Raw genomic sequence first — 22,170 nt, 5'->3', positions numbered from 1 at the left:
GCCCCAGAGGGTTGTTTCTATTTTTATTAAATATGTTTTCATTGAAGTCATGCCTATCTATCTGCCACCCCAATTCAGTCTTTGCTAAGTTAACAAATACGAGATTCTGCCTCTCTGTGAACCTCTGGCTGCTCTTTTCTTCTTCACCTCCTGTCAATTCCCATTTGCTCTAGGATGACGAATTTGTTGTTTATAAAACCAGTCAAGTGAAAATGAAATACATTGTTAAATTTCACATTCCTGGAGACCGAATAAAGGACTTCCATCCTGATAAAAATACTGAATTAGAGGAATACAGAGTTGAGCCTTCAAATGTTTCAAAGGTTGAAGGTAAGACAAATTTCTTGAGTGCTATTTTGTGAGATAATATAAAATGGAAATTTTTTTTCAAAAGTATTTATATTCATGTTTGGTAAGCAGCACCCATGATCTCCTATTTCATTTTATCTTTTATCTTGAACATATAAAAGATGAAGTGATCTCAGAATCCCCCACTTTGTCACTAGCATGCCTAAATTTGGGGATTGTGGTGACTCCCCTGCAGGCTTTATATCAGGCAGGGAAAAGGGCATCCATGAAGAGACAAGAAGGAAACTCGGCTCAGCCCGATTTTATTGTAACTAGTGCTGGATAACTACTTCTAGAGTCTGGCCCAGATCATTTTACTTTAGCCATATTTAAGGCCAGCACAATTTTGGAAAAGAGTATTCAGATAACAATTAACTCAGCCCCAAGTGTGCATTTTTTTTTTTTTTTGATTTTTTCGAGATAGGGTTTCTCCGTAGCCTTTTTGGTTCCTGTCCTGGAACTAGCTCTTGTAGACCAGGCTGGCCTCGAACTCACAGAGATCCGCCTGCCTCTGCCTCCCGAGTGCTGGGATTTAAGGCGTGCGCCACCACCGCCTGGCTCCAAGTGTGCAATTTAAAACATGTTTGCATTGAGATTCCTGACAAAGTACAGCTGACTTCTTTCACAAGGATGGGGACTGTTGACTCAGAGATGGTGCCCAGGATTTAGGGTCTATGGAGCTTTACTGAGGTTAACATAATTCCTGTGGTGTTGGAATTGGCCTGGCCCTATGATAACATAGAAGTCACTGTTAGCTTGGGCTTCCCACAGGTCAGGGAACCCTGATTGCTCTTCGAGCAGATGAGGGAAGGGGACTTGATCGGGGGAGGGGGAGGGAAATGGGAAGCGGTTGCGGGGAGGAGGCAAAAATCCTTAATAAATAAATAAATTAAAAAAAAAAGAAGTCACTGTTAGGTATATTTCTTAAGACCAGCCTCTCCGTTGACACAAATAATTCCAATCAGACCAAATTGACCAAATAAAGATGCCCATGTTTAATGCAGTGGTCCCGGGTGGTCTGGGAAAGCATGGTGAGGGGAAGAGAGCAGGGGAGACCACGCAAAACCTGGAGACCACATGTTCCTTTTCTGGGGGGCAGCCTAAATAGCCTGTGGGAGTGGTCCTGACCCTCCTTGGGGAGGGGTAACTGCTTGGTTGGCTTTCCCAGAGGTGGAGTCTGGACCAAGGTGACTCCCAGGGGAGGGGGCTTGAAATGGAGCTTCCTGCCAAGGATGGGTGCCAGGGGCTGGGGTGATACTTCTAACCCAAACATCCCAGAGTCCTTGGACATAGGGGTGTCGAGGCTGGGGTCTCACTTTGGACCAAACAGTCACTTAGGCTGTTGTGAAGCATGAATGACCTCACTCATAAGAGTGGGTTTATGGTTTAAAATCAATGCTCAAGATGTAGGGGAAAAGGCCTTGAATAAGTAAAAACATAAGTTCTGGGAGATGCGGGCAGAGCCTGTCTCATCAGACAGCAAAGGATCACCAGGTTGTAAACGACATCATTCTTAGCCTTCCAGGAAGTGCAGCTTCACACCTCATTCCCTTGAAGAGGTAAACTGTGTTAAACTTTCCCGGCTTCTCCAGTGTTTATCTGTGTGCACAAGGCTCTTCGTTCTCTACAGGGGATGACTTAATAATATAATTCATTTTGGGGGTCTCTTTTTTTGTTGCAATAACAAAATACTGTGTCCTTTTTTTTTTTTTTTTTGGTTTTTTGAGACAGGGTTTCTCTGTGGTTTTGGAGCCTATCCTGGAACTAGCTCTTGTAGACCAGGCTGGTCTCGAACTCACAGAGATCCGCCTGCCTCTGCCTCCCGAGTGCTGGGATTAAAGGCGTGTGCCACCACCGCCCGGCTGTGTCCTTTTTTGTTAATGAGATATTTAATCGCTGCACCATTCGTTACTTCGTCATACAGATCTGCTTAAATTATATATCTGCTCTTGGTTTAAATTTGGTCTATCAGGCCAGGCGGTGGTGGCACACACCTTTACTACTGGCACTTGGGAGGCAGAAGCAGGCAGATCTCAGTGAGTTTGAGGCCAACCTGGTCTACAAAGCGAATTCCAGGACAGCCAGGGCTGTTACACAAAGAATCCCTGTCTTGAAAAACCAAAATTAAAAAAAAAGAAAGGAAAAAAGAAATCAGTCAGTCAGGAGCTGGAAAGATGGTTGAGGGGTTAAGAGCACCAGCACCAGAGGGCCCAGGTTCTATTCCAAACACCCACATAGCAACTCACAAGTAACTCTAGTCCCAGAGGATACAATGCCCTCTCTGGCCTCCACAGACCAGGGACACACATGGTACACAGACAGGCATACAGGCAAAACACCCACACTTTGAAGATAAAAATGTCTTAAAAGTTTGGTAGATTATATACATCTAAAAATTCATCCAATTCTTTTAGATTTTTCAAATTTAATGACAAGTATTTCTTTCTTTCTTTTCTTTTTTTTTTTTTGTTTTTTGTTTTTGTTTTTTCAAGAGAGGGTTTCTCTGTAGCTTTGGAGCCTGTCCTAGAGCTAGATCTTGTAGATCAGGCTGGCTTCAAACTCACAAAGATACACCTTCCTCTGCCTCCTGAGAGCTGAGATAAAAGGCGTGGGCCACCACCACCCAGCTGGCATGAATTTTTTAACTTATATCGTAGTGACTTTGAATTCCATTAGTAACTATCTTTCATCACTAATTTTATTAATTTGAGTTTTTCTGTCTTTCTTCTAGTTAGTTTATCTATCTTAACGAATATCAGAAAAATTAAAGGATTCCTTGTGTTCTACTTTACCACAGTGGGATAGAACTGTATCAGAGGGGCTGCTGAGATGGTTTAGCAGTTAAGAGCATTGACTGTTCTTCCAGAGGACCTGGGTTCAGTTCCCAGCACCCACGTGGCAGCTCACAGCTGTCTGCAGTTCCAGTTTCAGGGGAGTTGATGCCTTCATGCACATAAAATAAAGTTAAATAAATTATTTTTTTAAAAAAAGAACTGTATCAGAGGGCTGGATGGACGACTTAGTACTTAAGAACCCTGCCTGCTCCTCAAAGGGTCTGGATCCAACTCCAGTGTCCACATGGCAGCTCACAGCCATCTGTAACTCCAGTTTCAGGGGACCCTACACCCTCTTCTGACCTCTGTGGGCATCAGGCACCCACTTGGTACATAGACATACCCGGAGGAAAAACACCCATATACATAAAATTTTAAAATGTAAATAATTTAAAAATAGAAACAGACAGAAAGTGATACAAAGAATCAATGAAACGAAGAGTTGGTTCTTTGGAAAGAAGAGCAAGTTAGGTCCTATTTTGGTCTCCAACACAAATAAATAAGTACTTTAAAAAAATTATTAATGTGTGTGTGCATGTGTGTGTACATGTTTCAGTACATGTGCACGTGTGGAGATCAGAAGACAATCTATGGTGAGTCGTCCTTTCCTTCCTGTGTGGGCAGAAGGGATCAACTTCAAGTTGTCGAGTTGGGAGCAAGTGCCTTTACTCAATGAGCGTGCTCACTAGCCCAGTACAGTACTTCTTTAACGAAACAGGAAAGTAGAAATGCGTTTGAGAATGCTGTCCACACTGGGTTTGTGTTTCCTAACTGAGTATTAAAAACAGTAGTGGCTTTGAGTGTAGCTCATTTGGTAGAGAGCTTACTTCACATGAATGAAGCCCAGGGCTCACTCCTGAGCACTGCCACCACAAAAGCAAAAAGACAAACAAGGAGACTGGGGAAATGGCTCAGAGGCTAAGAGCCCTGACTGCTCTTTCATAGGACCCAGGTTCAATTCCCAGCACCTACATGGCAGCTCACAACTGACTGTAACTCCAGGATCCAACACCCTCCCTCATACAGGCAAAACATCAATAAAATAAAAATAAATTAATTTGTTAAAAAAAAATCAGTCACTCAGGGCTGGAGAGATAGCTCAGAGGTTAAGAGTACTAACTGTTCTTCTAGAGGTCCTGAGTTCAATTCCCAGCAACCACATGGTGGCTCACAGCCATCTGTAATAAGGTCTGGTGCCCTCTTCTGGCCAGCAAGCATACAGACAGACAGAACACTGTATATATAATAAATAAATAAATCTTTAAAAAAAAAAAGATCAGTCACTCATAGTGATATTTAAAAAAAAAAAAGACAAAACAAAACCCAAATAGAGTAGCAGCTGGATGTGGTGGCACATTCCTATAATCCCAGCACTTGTGAGGCTGGGGCAGGCAGCTTTCCAGTTTGAGAGTAGACTAGGCTAGCAACATAGGAAGATCTTATCTTAAACAAAAACTCATAGAATACTATGAATATAATAGTATTTTCCATCTTCCCCTAACTGTAATGTCTAAACAATGGAGTGAGTCATGGGGATGAAGGTGATAACAACAGAGCCGTGCCTGCTTTCAGGCTGACATTGTGTTTATAACCTGCAGATTTCCAGTTACCAGACGTCAAGCCCCTCACCAACGTCAAAGCTGGCCTTCAGGACAAATCTGCGAACTCTGTCCCTCTTGACAGTGTTCACATCAGGGGAAGAATAATAGACTTTGTAGCCCAGGTATGCGTTTTGTGGTTTTATGACATGGAATTAAATGAATATAAGTCACAAATAAGAATGTGGTTGCAACCAGGTGGTCGTGGTGCTTGCCTTTAATCCCAACACTCAGGAGGGAGAGGCAGGCGGACCTCTGCGAGTTTAAGGTCAGCCTGGTCTACAAAGGGAGTTTCAGGACAGCCAGGACTACACAGAGAACCGTATCTCAGAAAGAAAAAAAGAATTTGGTTACAACTGGGTGTAAAAGGTGGCACACGCCTTTGATCCCAACACACAGGAGGCAGAGGCAGGTGGATCTCTCTGATTTCAAAGCCAGGGAGGTCTACAGAGTGAGTTCTAGGACAGCCAGGTCTACACAGAGAAACCCTGTCTTGAAAAACAAAAATAAAGCAAAACAAACAAGGTCTGGAGAGATGGCTCAGAGGTTAAGAGCATTGCCTGCTCTTCCAAAGGTCCTGAGTTCAATTCCCAGCAACCACATGGTGGCTCACAACCATCTGTAATGGGGTCTGATGTCCTCTTCTGGCCTGCAGGCATATACACAGACAGAATGTTGTATACATAATAAATAAATAAATAAAATTTTTTTAAAAAACAAGCAAACAAAGAATTTAGTTGAGGTTATATAAACTAAATGAAATACATATGTCACTTGTTTAAGGAATAATGGAAAGGAAATTTTTTTTAATTAAGTACTTAATACATACTTTTTTTTCAAATATTCTATCTATAGTTGGTTGAACCCATCATGGAATTAGCATCCACGGATATAGAAGACCAATTATATATTATTATAAAATCTACTCATCGAATGCATTTCCCACTTAGGTTTTTAGTTTATCATGGATTTATTAGAACACGGCCCCCATCGTAGGGCCAGAACTGTCTGTACTCCAGAAGTTCCCAGACACATGACACTTGGGAGGCAGCAAAATTCTTAGCACGAGAGGGGCTTTTTTACTTCTACTGCTTGGTCACATATAACTGCCTAAATACGCAGCTGGTGTACCTTGCCAGTGGCGTGAACAGGTCCGCTGTGGGGTAGAAAGCATCGAGCCTGGAAACCAGGCTTGTGAATTTGGGAGGCCTGTTGAAAAGTTAAGGGGTTTAAACTGTGCTCAGTGGGGACACCTGTAATGCCAGTGTCGGAGCCTCCTCCAACAAAATCAGCTGGGGTATCTGGTAGGGGCACAGGGATTTAGGAAATGACAATTGAAAGAAATTGATATGGAAACCATGGGATAGATTTGGAGGACTGCCAACTTACTCTGGACAGCCTCGAGTTTATTTTTCAGCCCTCTCTCTCTCTCTCTCTCTCTATATATATATATATATATATATATATGTGTGTGTGTGTGTGTGTGTGTGTATGTATATATATATATACAGGCAAAGCAGAACAAAGAACAGCAGAATCAGTTGACCCCTTCCCTGCACTGACTTTGAGAGACAAGTAGCCTCATTACCTACCCCACGAGTCCTGCTAGCAGCAAACAATCTCTGTTTTTTAACTGGATGTACCTGTGGCTGGCATTCAACAGTCTGTATCTTAAGAGATAACGTGTTCTCTCACGTGGGCAAAAGTGCTCTTTCCCATGGGCTTGATCAGAACTTTCTCACAACCCTCAAGGATACCGGAGCAAGCGGAGCAGACTAGCTTGAGCTCAAATGACTGTTAAGTCAGAATGGACGTCAGGTGGAAACTGAGTCACTTATGGGCTACCACAGCCTAGTACTTGGTAGGAGAAGAAGAAAGGCAGGACAGTCCCAGGTTCAAGGTCAGCTCCAGGTACAAGTTCATGGCCTCCCTGGGCTGCAGGCGACCCTGTCTCAAAAAAAAAAAAAAAAAGCAAAACAAAAAACATAAAAAAAAAAATCATTTAGGAAATGAGTATGTGTAATTATTTTCATTAGTTGTTTTTGTAAATGTTCCATGTGATTTTATCGATTATGTAAAAACAAATTTTCCCTCCTCTTTCAGATCATTATTTTTCAGACGTACACAAATCAAAGTCCCGTGCCTATCGAGGCAAAATATATCTTCCCTTTGGATGATAAGGCAGCTGTGTGTGGCTTCGAGGCATTCATCAATGGGAAGCACATAGTTGGAGAGGTAAGGAGAGAAGGCACACTGAGTCCCACATTCCCAAATTGTCCTCGTCTGAGTACCCATGGCAGCGAGGTGGGAAATAGCAGCATTAAAGCCGGAACTACGAGCCGGGCAGTGATGGCGCCCACCTTTAATCCCAGCACTTAGGAGGCAGAGACAAGTGGATCTCAGTGAGTTTGAGGCCAGCCTGGTCTACAAAGTGAGTTCTGGGACAGCCAGGGCTGTCACACAGAGAAACCCTGTCTCGAAAAACAAAACAAACAAGCAAACAAAAAAGCTCATACTTAGAGGTTTTGTTATTGTTGTTTTGTTTTTTAGGTTTTTGTTTTAGGTTTGTTTGTTTATTTGGTTTTTTTGTTGTTGTTGTTGTTTGGTTTTCGAGACAAGGTTTCTCTATGTAGCCCTGGTTATCTTGAAACTCTGTAGACCAGGCTGGCCTCAAATTCACAGAGATCTTCCCACCTCTGCCTCCAAATGCTGGGATTAAAGGCAGGTGCTACCACCACCTGGCATACATATAGGTTTTTTAAGATTTCATTGTACAGTTTTCATTGTGTAGCCCAGGCCACCTCACACTCACTCTGGAGACCTGGCTAACTTTGAACTTAAAATATTTCTTCCCGAGCCGGGCGATGGTGGCGCACGCCTTTAATCCCAGCACTCGGGAGGCAGAGGCAGGTGGATCTCTGTGAGTTCGAGACCAGCCTGGTCTATAGTTCCAGGACAGGCTCCAAAGCCACAGAGAAACCCTGCCTCGAAAAACCAAAAAAAAATATATATATATATTTCTTCCCCAGTCTCTGAATGTTGGGATTAAAGGGGTGCACTATCACATAACTTCATAGCTCTTATATAAGTAAGCAAAATGAATCCTGCTGAACTGAAGTGAGCATTCAGATAGATAGATAGATAGATAGATAGATAGATAGATAGATAGACTGTACCCCAAAAAAGTAACAGAAGCTAGGTATATAGATATAGTATCTAGGTGGAGCACTTGCTTAGCATACACAGGCCCTGGCTCTGTTCTAAAGACTAACCAACAGTTGCAATTATAACCCATGACTTACTAAATTTAAAATAGACTTTGGGGATGAGGACTGGTTCTGTGGTTAGAAGCATCTGCTGCTCTTGCAGAGGACCCTGGTTTAGTTCCCAGCACCCATATGGCAGCTCACAACTGTAACTCCCGTCCAGGAGATCCAACTTCCTCTTCTGGCATGGGAAGCAAGTGCATATATAATAATACATAGTCACACATGCAGGCAAAATACTCATATCAAATAGAAATTAATATTTTAAAAGAAATTGCAGTTTAATAAATAAATGGGTTGTAAACGGTAATAAAAAGCTGATATAGTGGTGCACACCTTTAATCCCAGCACTCAGGAGGCAGAGGCAGGTGGATCTCTGATGGAGGAAGGTCATTGGCTAATAAAGGAACTGCCCTGGCCCATTTTATTGGTTAGGACATAGGTAGGTGGAGTAAACAGATCAGAATACTGGGAGGAAGAGGAAGTGAGCTCAGAGACTCCACAGCTCTCTCGGGAGCAGACGCCTCAGAGAGAGACGCCATGCCCCGCTCCCGGGATGAAGCTCCGACCCAGGATGGACTAGGCTAGAATCTTCCCGGTAAGACCGGTTCACACAGATTATTAGAGATGGGTTGATCGGGATAACAGAATTAGCCTGTAAGTGCTAGAGCTAAAGGGCCAAGCGGTGTCTAAAAGAATACAGTGTCTGTGTAATTATTTTGGGGCAGCGCTGCCGCCCCATATTACTACATTATGGCGCCCACGTGGACAACTGCTTCCACATAAAGCCTGAGACAGCTTGGGAAATAATTCTAGAACAAAATGAAAGCATTGTGCCTGGTTTCTTGGTAGCAACAATTTCTCGGTTCTACTCTGGCAAGCAAGCGCCTCATCTAAGAGAGGCTTCCTGACTCAGCTTTAGCTGCAAAGCCTGAAGCTCATTAAGAGGTCCTGCCACGAAACACTTAAACGGTGTTGACGAAAAGCTGAACGCATGCTTTTCGGTTTTCAGCCGTAGCAGGAAAAAAGCTGCGCTGTTTAAAAATGCCGGCTTTCTGGGCCATCCTGCCAGGGCAAACTCTGACTGTTTGAGGCAGGAGGGCCTGCTACCGAGAGGAATTGAGTGTTGTCTGTTGTAGCTCACTTGCTGGCAGGGACCTTGAAATGCCATACAGTTGTTGCAGTAAACATGGCTACAGCCAGTACCTCAGCCATGAGGCTGGAAAGCTAAGGAATGGACTGGATCTAGCTGGCAAAGCCACGCCTTTAATCCTACTGACATCGCTTGGTAAATTAAAGACTCACGTGGTCAGAAAAAGAGAGATATACAGTAAAGAGAGATTCAAAGACAGAGAAAATTTCTGAATGGTTTAAAGTGTGTTAAAAATATATGCAGACTAAAAGTTGAAGTTCTTAAAGTAAAAAACATAAAAAAAAGGAAGAGAGTTGTTGTGTGTGGTAGCACACGCCTTTAATCCCAGTGCCTAGAAGGCAGAGACAAACAGATCTCTGTGAGTTCAAGGTGTGGTAGTGTACACCTTTAATCCCAAATGCCTGGGAGGCAGAGACAGGCGGATCTTTGAGAGTTCAAAGACAGCCTGGTCTACAGAGTTACTTCAGGTCAAAGATACAGAGAACCTGTCTCAAAAAGCAAAGAGTTAAAAGTAAAAAGAAACAAAATAGAGGTTAAAACAAAGCTGCACAAAGATGGAAAATAAACAGAGAATTTTGATACTGTATGCTATTATGCTCTCTTTGAATTGTTTGAATGCTGAGGAAGGAGCAACAGCTGCTAAAAGATATTTATTTATAAATGCTGCTGAACTAATCCGACATAGATATTTTGATGCCTTGACTTTGAAATTTGGATCTAAGGACATGATACTTTGGAAAGGAGTTTCTTATTTTGTTTTCACAGAGGATGAGACGCTGTTCTTTTCTTCTATTCCGATTTGGTATGATGGACCACGCCCTCCTGAAGGGTTGGTGTGAACACCTTCAGAAAATTGCTTTGCTCAACTGCCAACTGAGATGAAACTAGCACACAGGTTATACCATGAAAGACCTAATTAACGACGCCCCCATTCAGCAGGAAGCAGTTTGGAGAGAAATAACTGCGCCCATATTCCCTAAAAATGTTTATAAATGTTCTTTTACATTTAAAGGGGGATATGATATAGATATGAATAATTTGCATTAGTATAGATTTTGCTTTATTGATAGAGATTTAAGGTCAATTTTGTTATATGTATAAGTGTTTCTGATTTTGATTAAGGTATTGTGATTGTGTAGTTCATTTAAATATGTACTATATAATTAAGAAATATAGGTTGTTAATGGATAATCATCGATAATAGTAAAGCTTGTAGTCATGTTAGTTAGATTTTCTAGATATATAGAGATATATTTTAGATAGACATTCTTCATGTCTTTCAAAGATTACAGAATAGGACATTTAATGTTTTAATAACTGAGGACTTTTCATGACAATGAGACACTCTGCTCCTGGCAGCACCAATGTACTTCAAGAGGAAGATGGGCATCGAAGAGGCACCTTATGGAGTTTGATAGCCATTTGGGCAAGAAACTGCTCTTGCCTGGACTATTGCATAAACTGGACACAGAGAACCCGCAGAGAGAGGACTACTGAACTTGCCTAAGGAGAGATGATCTTTCGGGGTTCCTGATTCATGAAAGAGTCTGCGAGACATTCTGCAGGACACAACAGATAGTGACTGAACTGACTTTGAATTTTCCTGCTTTATGGAAATGTCTGCTGGATACCATGGGCCTGAAGGCTGAAGATGGATGCCCCAACGGTACAGAGGAACTTTGGGTGACTGTCCAGGCAGCGAGATGTCTCTGTCATTTCTAGAGTTTTAAAAGTTGTTTTTTTCTTGTTTGCTTAGGTAGTATTCTATCTTTCTGGAGTCTTTGACGGAGTTAAGAATAGTTAGTTATAGTTATAGTTTTCCTTAGTTATGATAAAGATTATTGTAACTTTTACTTGATAACTGTTTTGTTATATGTAATTTTGCTATGTTAAAGTTAAAGCCTTTTTTTTTGTTTAAACCGAAAAAGGGGAAATGATGGAGGAAGGTCATTGGCTAATAAAGGAACTGCCCTGGCCCATTTTATTGGTTAGGACATAGGTAGGTGGAGTAAACAGATCAGAATACTGGGAGGAAGAGGAAGTGAGCTCAGAGACTCCACAGCTCTCTCGGGAGCAGACGCCTCAGAGAGAGACGCCATGCCCCGCTCCCGGGATGAAGCTCCGACCCAGGATGGACTAGGCTAGAATCTTCCCGGTAAGACCGGTTCACACAGATTATTAGAGATGGGTTGATCGGGATAACAGAATTAGCCTGTAAGTGCTAGAGCTAAAGGGCCAAGCGGTGTCTAAAAGAATACAGTGTCTGTGTAATTATTTTTTGGGCATAAGCTAGCCGGGCAGGCGGCCAGGGGTGCTGAGAACGCAGCCCTGCCGCCCCTATTACTTCAGATCTCTGTGAGTTTGAGTCCAGCCTGGTCTACAGAGTGAGTTCCAGGTCAGCCAACGGCTACATAGTGAGACCCTGTCTTTACAAGAGAGAGAGAGAGAGAGAGAGTAATAATTTTAAAAATCACTAAATTAAAAAAAATAAATAAATAAAATAAACTTTTTGTTGTGTCTGACAAAAGTTCCAAACTTTAATTTTCAACTACTGGCTGGAGTTTGGTCCTAACTTAGGATTCTCTTTAATCGGCCTTTTCTAGTTCAGACTCTTGTTGGGCGGTGCACCCTTGCTTATCCAATTATGTAAGTTTTCATGCATCCGAGACTTAGTTTCCTGGCTTTCTCTAGGCTTTAATAAACATTGGCGTCATTTTCCTATGAAAGCCTAAAGTCACTCTTCCTATAATGAACATTTTAAAAGTCTTTCTCGAAGTTGGGCATGGCGCCTCACACCTGTGGTCTCAGCAGAGGCAGGAGGATTGTTGCAACTTCAAGGCCAGTCTGGGGTACATGGTGAACTGCAGGCTAGTCTAATATAGAGTGAGAGCTTGTCTAAAAAATCAAAATGAACAAAAGTATTATAATAGTTGTCTTTTCCAGATAAAAGAGAAGGAAGAAGCCCAGCAGAAATACCGAGAGGCTGTCAGCCAAGGCCATGGTGCTTACTTGATGGACCAGGACACTCCGGTACAGCTCGTTACTCACCCAGTAGCCAGCGTGTTGTGGGAAATAGTTTGAAATAGGAATCCATAATAGAAACCAAGATCATTTACAGTACTCTAGGCTCATAAGATCTCTTGTGTATACTGCACGTGGTGCCGTGCACCATAATCTCAGCACTTGAGAGGTGGAGGCAGGAGAATTGCTGCAAGTTCAAGGCCCACCTTTTCTACATAGGGAACTCTAGGCTGTGCAGAGCAACCTGGCAAGACCTTGTCTCAAACACACTCACAAAAATCCCTTAGAAAAAAAGGGGGCTAAGCCAGGCCTAACCATGGGAGTTGTCTAACGGGGAAATGAAGTCGGTGCTCTAGGAAACAGGAAGAGCTGGTGCTGCTGCTGGGCACTGGGTTGCCAGAACCAATGGCACACATTTGAAGTACACAATTTTCATCCCAACTGTAAAATGTAATAGAAATGTTTTTCCCAGAACTAAACTCACTTACCCACATGTCCAGTTTTCACCAAGCTATAACCCAGAAGGCATTCCTGTAAGCGCTTTTAGAAATTTAATGTTTGGTTGAGGGAAGAACACACTAAGGGTTAATACAGATCTAAGAGATAAGCCGCTTTAATTTTTTTACGTTCATTCGTGTATGTGCGCACACTTAGACCACAGCGTGCAGAAGTCAAAGGACACCTTTCTGGAGTTGGTTCTCACCTCCTACCGCATAGGTCCAGGAGACTGAACTCAGGTCGTCAGCTTGGTGGTTCGTGCCTTTATTCTTTAATTCCCTGTCGTTGCTTTAGCTCTTTCCTACAGATGGATGTGCTTAATGTCAAAAGCAGAGATTTAGGGCTACTGAGATGGCCTAGCAGGTAGAAGGGCTCGCCGCGCAAGCTTGACACCCTGAGCTGGATCCCCAGAACCCACGTAAAGGCAGATGAGAACGTGGATTTCCTTTGTTACTTTGTCCAAATGTGTTAAATTTTTATCATAGCGATAAAATGGCAACTGTACTGAAAGATGTTGAGATGAGCCCCTTAGATACCAGGAAAAAAGGTCTGTCCAGAACTGGGCACATTGACACAGAATTACGATCTGTCCAGAACTGGGCACATTGACACAGAATTACGATGCCTGCCCAGTGAGAAGCCAGCAGTTAGAGGTGAATAAGAAAGAGGTCCTCACTGAGAGTGCATGACCGTTCTGGCCGATGCACCAAAGAGAACCAGCCCTGAGCAGAAACCCGCATCCCCCGCGTGACTACAGTGGGGAGCCCTCGAGCCCTTCCCCAGTGGCCGTCCTCCCCTCTGTCTCCCACAGATGTCTCCCCATCACTAGTGAACTGCTCCGGAGCTCCCCCTGATGCTAGCCGTCATCTATCACCATATTCTGGGGAGGAGCTTGACTGAGTGTCATTGACGTCACTCTAGCGCTACGAGGAACAAACTACAGGGTGGATCTGCTTCTGAGTAGCTCTTTGTATTTTAGGATGTTTTCACTGTCAGCGTTGGAAACCTTCCCCCTCGGGCTAAGGTCCTCATCAAAATCACCTACATCACAGAACTCACCTTCGAAAGCCCTGTGGCTGTCTTCTTCATGCCTGCCACCGTAGCACCCTGGCAACAGGACAAGGCTTTGAATGAGAACCTTCAGGTGGGTGTGCTTAATATGCGATCTGATGGAAGCCAGTTATAGCATGCTTTAATCCCAGCACTTGGGAGGCGGAGGTGGGCAGACCTCTGTGAGTTCAAAGCCAGCCTGATATACATAGGGCCAGAGCACCATAGTGAGACTCAGTCTCAAAAAGCCAATATATACACACAATATATAACACATACATATATATACATACACACACACATATATAGTAGGGGCGCACAGGAGAAATGGCTCAGTGGTTTAAGAGCACTTACTGTTATTGCAGAAAACCTGGGTTCAAATCCCAGCACCCTCATGACAGCTGTCTCTAACTCCAGTACCAGAGGATTTAGCGCCCTCTTCTGGCCGTCTCAGGCACTGCGCCCATTCACCTAGTACACATATAGTATGCAAACAAAACACCTACACATAATAAAATTTAAAAAAATGTTGTGGTAACTGTCAGAGGTGTTCCTGACATCAGCTGAATGTCAGAAGTTAATGTCATCTCCTGACCCTATGCTGTGTGTCACTACTTGGAAATGAGACTGTCTCTCTTGACATTGTCAACTGTGCCTGGCTGAGATCACCTTAGTATTCTAAAAGCTTACTGGAAATTCTATTATTCACATATACTTTTCCTCTAACAGGATACAGTGGAGAAGGTCTGTATAAAGGAAATAGGAAAGAAGCAAAGGTTAGTACCTAAAATATAAATCGGGTGATTAACTCATTCAGTGGGCATTGGCTTTATGGTTAAATCTCATTTACAATTTTTGGAAAGTATGGGAGATGAAGTTCATTGCTAGAGGGCTTGCTCACCTGCGGGAAGCCCTGGCTTTGATTCCAGTGCTGCATAAAGAACCCCTTGAGACAGCTGTGAGTGGGCACCTAAGATCTTGAATTAATATGGTCTCTTCGTTTTCGGTAGCTTCTCCCTGGCTATGTCCATCGAGATGCCCTACAAGATTGAACTCATCTCCAGTGACACACACGAACTGAGACAGAAGGTCAGTGAATCCTTCCTTGGTTTCTGAAGAACTTAGTTTCCCGTTAATTTTATCATATCAAAAGTATATGTATGTGGTATAAAAGTGAACCAACGCGACACCCACCGGCTTCCACAAGCGGCAGTCATGCCCCATGATGCCCGCAGATTGGCATCCAGCTGTCTCTTTAGATGTTCGAGCTGTTTCTCTGCTGTTGCCTTGGGGCTTTAAGTAATCATTTTCACCGTTTTGCCTTGATTCATCTGCTCCATCAAGGACTGGGATGTGGCTCAGTGTGTAGTGTTGGCCCAACACTCATGAACCCTGGCTTTGATCCTCACTATTGGGGGTGAGGGGAAAGTTGCCGTTTGACATCCTGTTTTGATAGGAGTATGTAAACAATGTTTACGATTGAGCCAGTAAATATTATGATGACATTTTTTATATAATTTTTTTATTTTCTGTGATGATTATCTACCTGTGTGCATGTATGTGTGCCACCAGAGTGCCTGGTATCCACTCTGGCCAGAAAACAGCATTGGATCTCCTGGAACTGGCGTTACAGACCATTGTGAGCCTCCACGTGGGTGCTAGAAACCAAACTCCAAAGTGTGATCCCAAGGTGTCTGGAGAACGTTATTTAGTCGTTCCAGGTTCTGATTGTGTGGTCTGCTTTCTGCTAGGTCCCGATAGACATACACATCTGTGATCTGTAGATACAGAATGAATTGTCTCCGACTTAACTAGATTTGACTGTACAGAGTTTCAGGACCTTAACCAGTCTGTTAGTGGATTCATAACTTTGTATCACTGTAGTGTTGATTCATAATGGAGTTATGTAAATACTGCAGGTACTTACTGGTGGCAGGCAGGTTAGTACAGACAGGCAGGATGCTGTCATTCCTTTCTTTACTTTGTGTGTGTTTGTTTTCTTTTGTAGAGCACCGATTGCAAAGCTGTGATTAGCACTGAGGAAGGCTGCTCCTTAGACAGCTTTGGATTTTCTCTCCACATTGTTCTGCGTGATGCGTATCTCCCAAGAATGTGGGTTGAAAAACATCCAGAAAAAGAAAGTGAGGTATGTTCCTTCTTACTCGGGAGAAGAAACAGTGCCAGATGTGGTAGTTCATTTAGAAAAGCTGAGGCAGGAGAATTACCACTAGTTCAAAATGTGCCTTGACTATATAGCAAGAAAACATCAACATACATACATACATACATGCATGCATAAATGAGGTAACTGAGCACAGTGCTTCATGCCTATTAATCCAGTGCTTGAGAAGTAGAGTCAAGGAGAAATCGGGAGTTTGATGTTATCCTTACATACAAAATTTAAGACTATATTTTGTGCTATATGAGACCCTGTCTCAAAAATATAGTAATAATAATGATGACAATGATGATAGCAATAGAAGTAGGAGGTACCATCTTTTGGGGGAAAATGTATGACTAAATATGCTACTGAAGTTGGAATTGGTTTTTTGAAACAGGGTCTTTCTATATAGTTTAGGTTGGTCTTGAACTCCTTTGTCTTTCAGACTGGCCTTGAACTTATGATCCTCCTGATTTAGTTCCCCAAGTGCTAGAAGTACAGGCATGGCCAGCCCATCCAGTGTTAGCGGGGTGAGGGGAGCGCTTGGTCCTTGTCTCCTTAAAGGAAAGAAGACAGTCTAGAGGCATAGACAGTTTAACCAATTTAGCAAAGCTAAGCAAAGAAAACATTCAAGAGGCTGAAGTAGGCTGCCCCAGAGGCAAGCAGCCCAGTGCCCTTTTCCATGGATTTCTAACAAGTTTCATGAACATTTACAACTCGGGTGGTTTATTCATGGGACGAGGTAACCCTTTCCCTCCCAAGTCATGGTGGATCAGAACTTCCTCTTAGGGCATTTCTTCCTATGATCTTCTAGAAAAGCCCGCAGGGTGAGTGGTACAGAATCACGGTAAGGGTGGCAGGTCTTTTGAGGATGCAGACTCTACCTTAGTGCGCGTGAAATGCCTGGCGCCTTTGCTTCTGATGTAGCAGGAGCCACCTAACTATAGTCTCACGGCTGTTTCACCGCATGAGGCATTTTATACGCCAGGAGGCACAGCTACCAAGAGACAGCTGATATTCTCAGTTACCTGGAACCCATACAAGTTGTCCTCTGATCTCCACATGAGAACATGTCATGTGTGCGGGGGCAGACGTGCACATGTGTGCACACACAGAGATATATGTAAATATAAAAAATGATACTAGAGCCGGGCGGTGGTGGCGCATGCCTTTAATCCCAACACTCGGGAGGCGGAGGCAGGTGGATCTCTGAGTTTGAGGCCAGCCTAGTTTACAGAGAAAGTTCTAGGACAGGCAGAGATGCACAAAGAAACCCTGTCTTGAAAAACCAAATATATGCCGGGTGGTGGTGGCGCACGCCTTTAATCCCAGCACTTGGGAGGCAGAGGCAGGCGGATCTCTGTGAGTTCAAGACCAGCCAGGTCTACAAGAGTTAGTTCTAGGACAGGCACCAAAGCTACAGAGAAACCCTGTCTCGAAAAACCAAATATATATACTTTTATGTAAATATAAAATTACTTATGGCCATGATACAATTGTGTACATTTGTAACAAAGAATTATTATTTTGATTAAAATTCAGACAGACTTGGGGCTGAGAAGTAAGTCTGAAGACTGAGTTTGATTTCACAAACCCACTTGGTAGAAGAAGAGAACAGGCCATCCCAACAGGTCCCCACAAATTGTCCTCTCACTTCCACATCCATGTGCCCATACATACATGCACACTAAATAAACAAATAAAGTAATTTAGAATTATAGAAATAAGGAAAATTATAATGAAATAACTTAAAGGGCTGGAGAGATGACTCAGTGGTTCAGAGCTCTGGCTGCTCTTCAGAGGGCCCAGGTTTGATTCACAGCACCCGCGTGGTGGCTCACAACCGCCTGAAACTCTGGCTCAAGGGATCCAACATGTTCTTTTTGGTTACAGGGACACCCGTATCCACATAGATAATCATGCAGACAAACACCCATGTACATAAAAAATAAAATTAAAACACAGCTTAAAGCTGAAGCTTAAAGATAGTAGGACTAGTTTACGTACTGATTAATAAGAGGTCTGTGCACGTATTTTAGCAATCACTACGACATCTGTATTCCTTTATAATAGTGTGGGTGAGAGACATGTAGTCCTTCATTATTTGTACAAGGTCAAATCCTGTGGGGTTTGTTTTGTTTTGTTTTAGGTAGTCTGTATTTGAGGTACCAGAGTATTGTGTAGCCCAGGCTGGCCTGAAAGTCATTAAACTTCAAATCCCCCTGCCTCTACTGCCCATGGATAGGAATTGTAGGGAACTACCACATCCGTTTATGCAGTGCTAGAGATCAGACTGTGTGTAACTCAGCCAAGTCTCTACAAATGAGCTGCATCCCCAGACCCCAGTGCGGACTCTTGGTTTCTCCGGTGCTTTTGTCTCCATCTGTAACATTTACATCTCCATCTCTAACATTCTGGTTTTTATTTGAATGCCTGGGATACTATTCCCTTCCCCTTAACACTTGTAGATCATTTTATTATTGGAAAAATAATAGCTGGGAGTGGTGATAGATTCCTGTAATCTTAGCACTCTGGATGAACAGGTTAGAGAATCTTAAAGGTTCAAGGTCACCCTTGACTATATAGCAATTTTAGGCTAGCTAGCTTTTGTTACATGATGGAGACCCTACCTCAAAAGAATAAAAGAGAAATGGTATCTGTTTTATTTTGGTAGTGTTAGTTTACTAAAAGGTTTTCTTTTTTTTGGGGGGGGGGGGTTTCGAGGCAGGGTTTCTCGGTGGCTTTGGAGCCTGTCCTAGAACTAGCTCACAGAGATCCGCCTGCCTCTGCCCCCCGAGTGCTGGGATTAAAGGGTTTTAATGTGTGTGTGTTATGTATGTGTGTGTGTGTGTGTTATAAACATGTGCACAGAAAGCCTATACAGGGCAGAAGAAAGCTTTGAGCATGTTCTTTATTTCCCAGTGGCTTCTGGGTTGAGGTCAGGTCACCAGGCTTGAACAAAAAACATTTTTACCGGTGGGCTGGAGAAATGGCTCAGCGGTTAAGAGCACTGGCTGCTCTTCCAGAGGTACTGAGTTCAATTCCCAGCCACCACATGGTGGCTCACAACCATCTGTACTGAGATCTGGCGCCCTCTGGCGTGTGGGCATACATTGAGGCAGAATGATGTATACATAATAAATAAATAAATCTTTAAAAAAAAAAAAAACAGGGAGCTGGAGAGATGGCTCAGTGGTTAAAAGCATTGCCTGCTCTTCCAAAGGTCCTGAGTTCAATTCCCAGCAACCACATGGTGGCTCACAACCATCTGTAAAGAGGTCTGGCGCCCTCTTCTGGCCTTCAGGCATACACGCAGACAGAATATTGTATACATAATAAATAAATATTTAAAAAAAAAAAAAAAAAACATTTTTACCTGCTGAGGACCCATCTCACAGTTCCTAGAAGCTTTCAGACTGTAGGTGTTCCCCATTTAAGACCAGGTGTCTTTTTCTCCTTCCAGGCTTGCATGCTTGTCTTTCAGCCGGATGTGGCGGCCACCCTTCCTGACCTCCGCGCAGAGAATGAAGTGATTATTTGTCTCGACTGTTCCAATTCCATGGAGGGTGTGACATTCATGCAAGCCAAGCAAGTTGCCCTGTACGCTCTGTCTCTGGTGGGTGAGAAGCAAAAAGTGAACATTATGCAGTTTGGCACAGGTTGGTGCACTGTCCCCAGCCCTTCGTGTATCTCTTCTCTAACATGAATGTGTGCAGACTGTTGGGGCCCGGCTGGCCTCGTCTGTGCAGTGGGAGACAGCTTAGTCCAGAACGCTGAAGTCAGTGCTTCTTGGTGAAGATTTTGTCTCCCTCTCCTGATCGTTTTTCTCATCTGCATGATGGGCAAAAAGTCTTGTAAGGGTGGAGCTAACATAGACCGAGGATTTTCAGCTTTGCTATATAGTGAGTAACACACAAATGTGGCCAATGTAATCAACTAAGCAAAACACAGGAACCTCGGTTTATTTAATAGGAAGGCTCCAAGAGTCAGGACCAACATTTGCTGCCAGCACGCTCATAGATACTGTGTTAGAAATGGGCTCAGGCAGCACCAGGCCAGCACTCTTACTAGGCCAGTGTCACCCTCCAGGAGGGAGAGCAGGGACAACTCAACAATATGACAGGGCAGAGCTAAGAGTGGTGGCTCAAATCCACGGTCAGTTTAATGGCTTAACCACCAAATAGGAATTATTTAAGATGGCTGGAACCACAGTTATTTGGCCGTGAATCCTAGTTGGTTATGGTTAAAGTGCCTTTGAGCTGGGCGTGCTGGCTTATTCCTGTAACCCTCAGCACTCCAGACTGAGGCGGTAGGACTGACAAGAGTTCAAGGCTAGCCTGGCCCACATTGCGAATTCCAGGCTAGCCTGAGCTACAGAACAAGACCCAGTCTCCAATGAATGGATAGATAGATAGATAGATAGATAGATAGATAGATAGATAGATAGATAGATAGATATAGATAAATCGATAGATTGATAGAGATAGATAAATGATGGATGAATAGATAGATAGATTGATAGAGATAGATTGATTGATTGGTTGATAGATTGATACAGAGAGATAGATAGATAGATAGATAGATAGATAGATAGATAGATAGACAGACAGACGAGGCATCTCGGAGATGAAAGAAGGAGCATGGAGTAGGATCAGGGCACAGTCCTGTCCTGTTAAATCCCATCTTGCCATCCACCTAGCTTTTTTCACAGTGAAGCTAAGGTTATTCTGCCGTAACATAGATCATACAGGGACGGCGAGCACTTTGCTGGATACTCTGCTCTGCCAGGGCTGAGCAGCCCATGCCACTGAAGTGTCCCACATTTGAGGACTCTGCACAGAGCTTGACTCGGAACATTTTAGGTAGCACGGCTTATAAAATATGCTTCAAACATGAGTGTATGTCAAGTGTTTGTACACCATTCTCTGAAAAGGAAACACGCATGTAAACATCCAGTGTTCTTTATGGTAGAAGCAGTGGTATAAAGTAGCGCTGATTTTATTAGTGGTCAGTCTGGTGAGTGTTTAATGGTAATGTGTCACACCTTCTTATTACACAGGTTACAAGGAGCTATTTTCCTATCCTAAGTACATTACAGACAATAAAGTGGCCACAGAGTTCGTTACGGTAAGAACGGTCTTCCCCTCCTGAATCTTTGTCTGCGAAGCTTGAGTGATGCTGTCCAGGACTTAATCCTGGGCATTGCACATTGGTGGATGTGAGTTAGCTTTTTCTCCCACTGCATGCGATAAACTGATTTATAAGGAAGGAGGTTTCTTTAGTTCACACTTGTAGACGGTTCAGTCTGCGCTTGCTTGGCCTTCTGGCTTTGGTGGCAGCACAGCTTATTACAGCAGAGGAAGGACGTTCATTCACCTGAGGGCCCAGGAGCAAAGAAAGGCAGGGGCCGGGTCCCAGTATCCCCTTCTATCAGGGCATACACCCCAATCTGAATCCTGGTACACTAGGTCCCACCAACTCCAATAGCACCACAGGCAGATAACAAAACCTTTGTGGGCTGGGAGATGCCAGTTGCCCATCCCACAGCAGTGGCCCCTGGTGATAGTGACCATGATGGTGAGGATGGCATGACCTTTCTTTAATGGGAATTTAGCAAGAGTCAAAAGAGAAAAGTCAAACTTGTAATCCTAGCACTCGACAGCCAGAGGCAGGAAGGTCAGGAGTTCAAAACTAGGAGGTAGCTACCTAGTAAGCTTGAGGCCAGCCTGAACTATGCCTGTCTCCAACACCTAAGAAAGGGGCTGGTGAGATGCAGGGTGGGTAAAGACAGTGGATGAGGTCCACCCTGGACCCACATGTTAGAAGGATTGGCCTACACAAGTTTCTGTATGACCCCTACATGTGCACCATGGCGCCCGTGAGCCCCACACACCATACACAAATTAGAAAATATCAGAGCCTGGAGAGATGGCTCAGTGGTTAAGAGCACTGACTGCTCTTCCAGAGGATCCAGGTTTGATTCCCTGCACCACTGTGGCAGCTCACAGTCATCTGTAACTCCAGTTCCAGGGATATTGTCTGCCCTCTTCCAGCTTCAGAAATGCATGTAGTACGTAGAAATACATGCAGGCAGAACATCCAATTAAAATAATAAAATATAAAATAATAATAATGAAAAAATTAAACAATCAAGAAGAGAAACTGCCTACATTCCTACTGCCCAATGTGGCCCCATAAGCATTTTGGAAGTTTTTCTTCTGCCCACTGTCTTAAAATGAGC

General features: G+C 43.4%; 1 protein-coding gene across 1 annotated transcript in view; it reads left to right on the top strand.

The window, feature by feature from the left end:
* The window catches only part of Parp4 (poly(ADP-ribose) polymerase family member 4), a 104,667-nt gene that overhangs the window by 43,561 nt on the left and 38,936 nt on the right, over positions 1-22,170 (top strand). The window contains exons 14-23 of the mRNA XM_041634155.1: positions 174-330; positions 4,781-4,905; positions 6,884-7,015; positions 12,143-12,229; positions 13,698-13,862; positions 14,498-14,544; positions 14,779-14,857; positions 15,777-15,914; positions 19,393-19,588; positions 20,989-21,056. Coding sequence (XP_041490089.1) covers positions 174-330; positions 4,781-4,905; positions 6,884-7,015; positions 12,143-12,229; positions 13,698-13,862; positions 14,498-14,544; positions 14,779-14,857; positions 15,777-15,914; positions 19,393-19,588; positions 20,989-21,056 — 1,194 coding nt within the window. The remainder of the gene's footprint in view (positions 1-173; positions 331-4,780; positions 4,906-6,883; positions 7,016-12,142; positions 12,230-13,697; positions 13,863-14,497; positions 14,545-14,778; positions 14,858-15,776; positions 15,915-19,392; positions 19,589-20,988; positions 21,057-22,170) is intronic.

This window comes from Microtus oregoni, unplaced genomic scaffold (genome assembly GCF_018167655.1).
Source record: "Microtus oregoni isolate MIOR12 unplaced genomic scaffold, Mior012 000045F_ref0000178, whole genome shotgun sequence".
Lineage (NCBI taxonomy): Eukaryota > Metazoa > Chordata > Mammalia > Rodentia > Cricetidae > Microtus > Microtus oregoni.
Note: the sequence above shows the minus strand (reverse complement) of the source record. Positions and strands in the feature narration are given on the sequence as shown.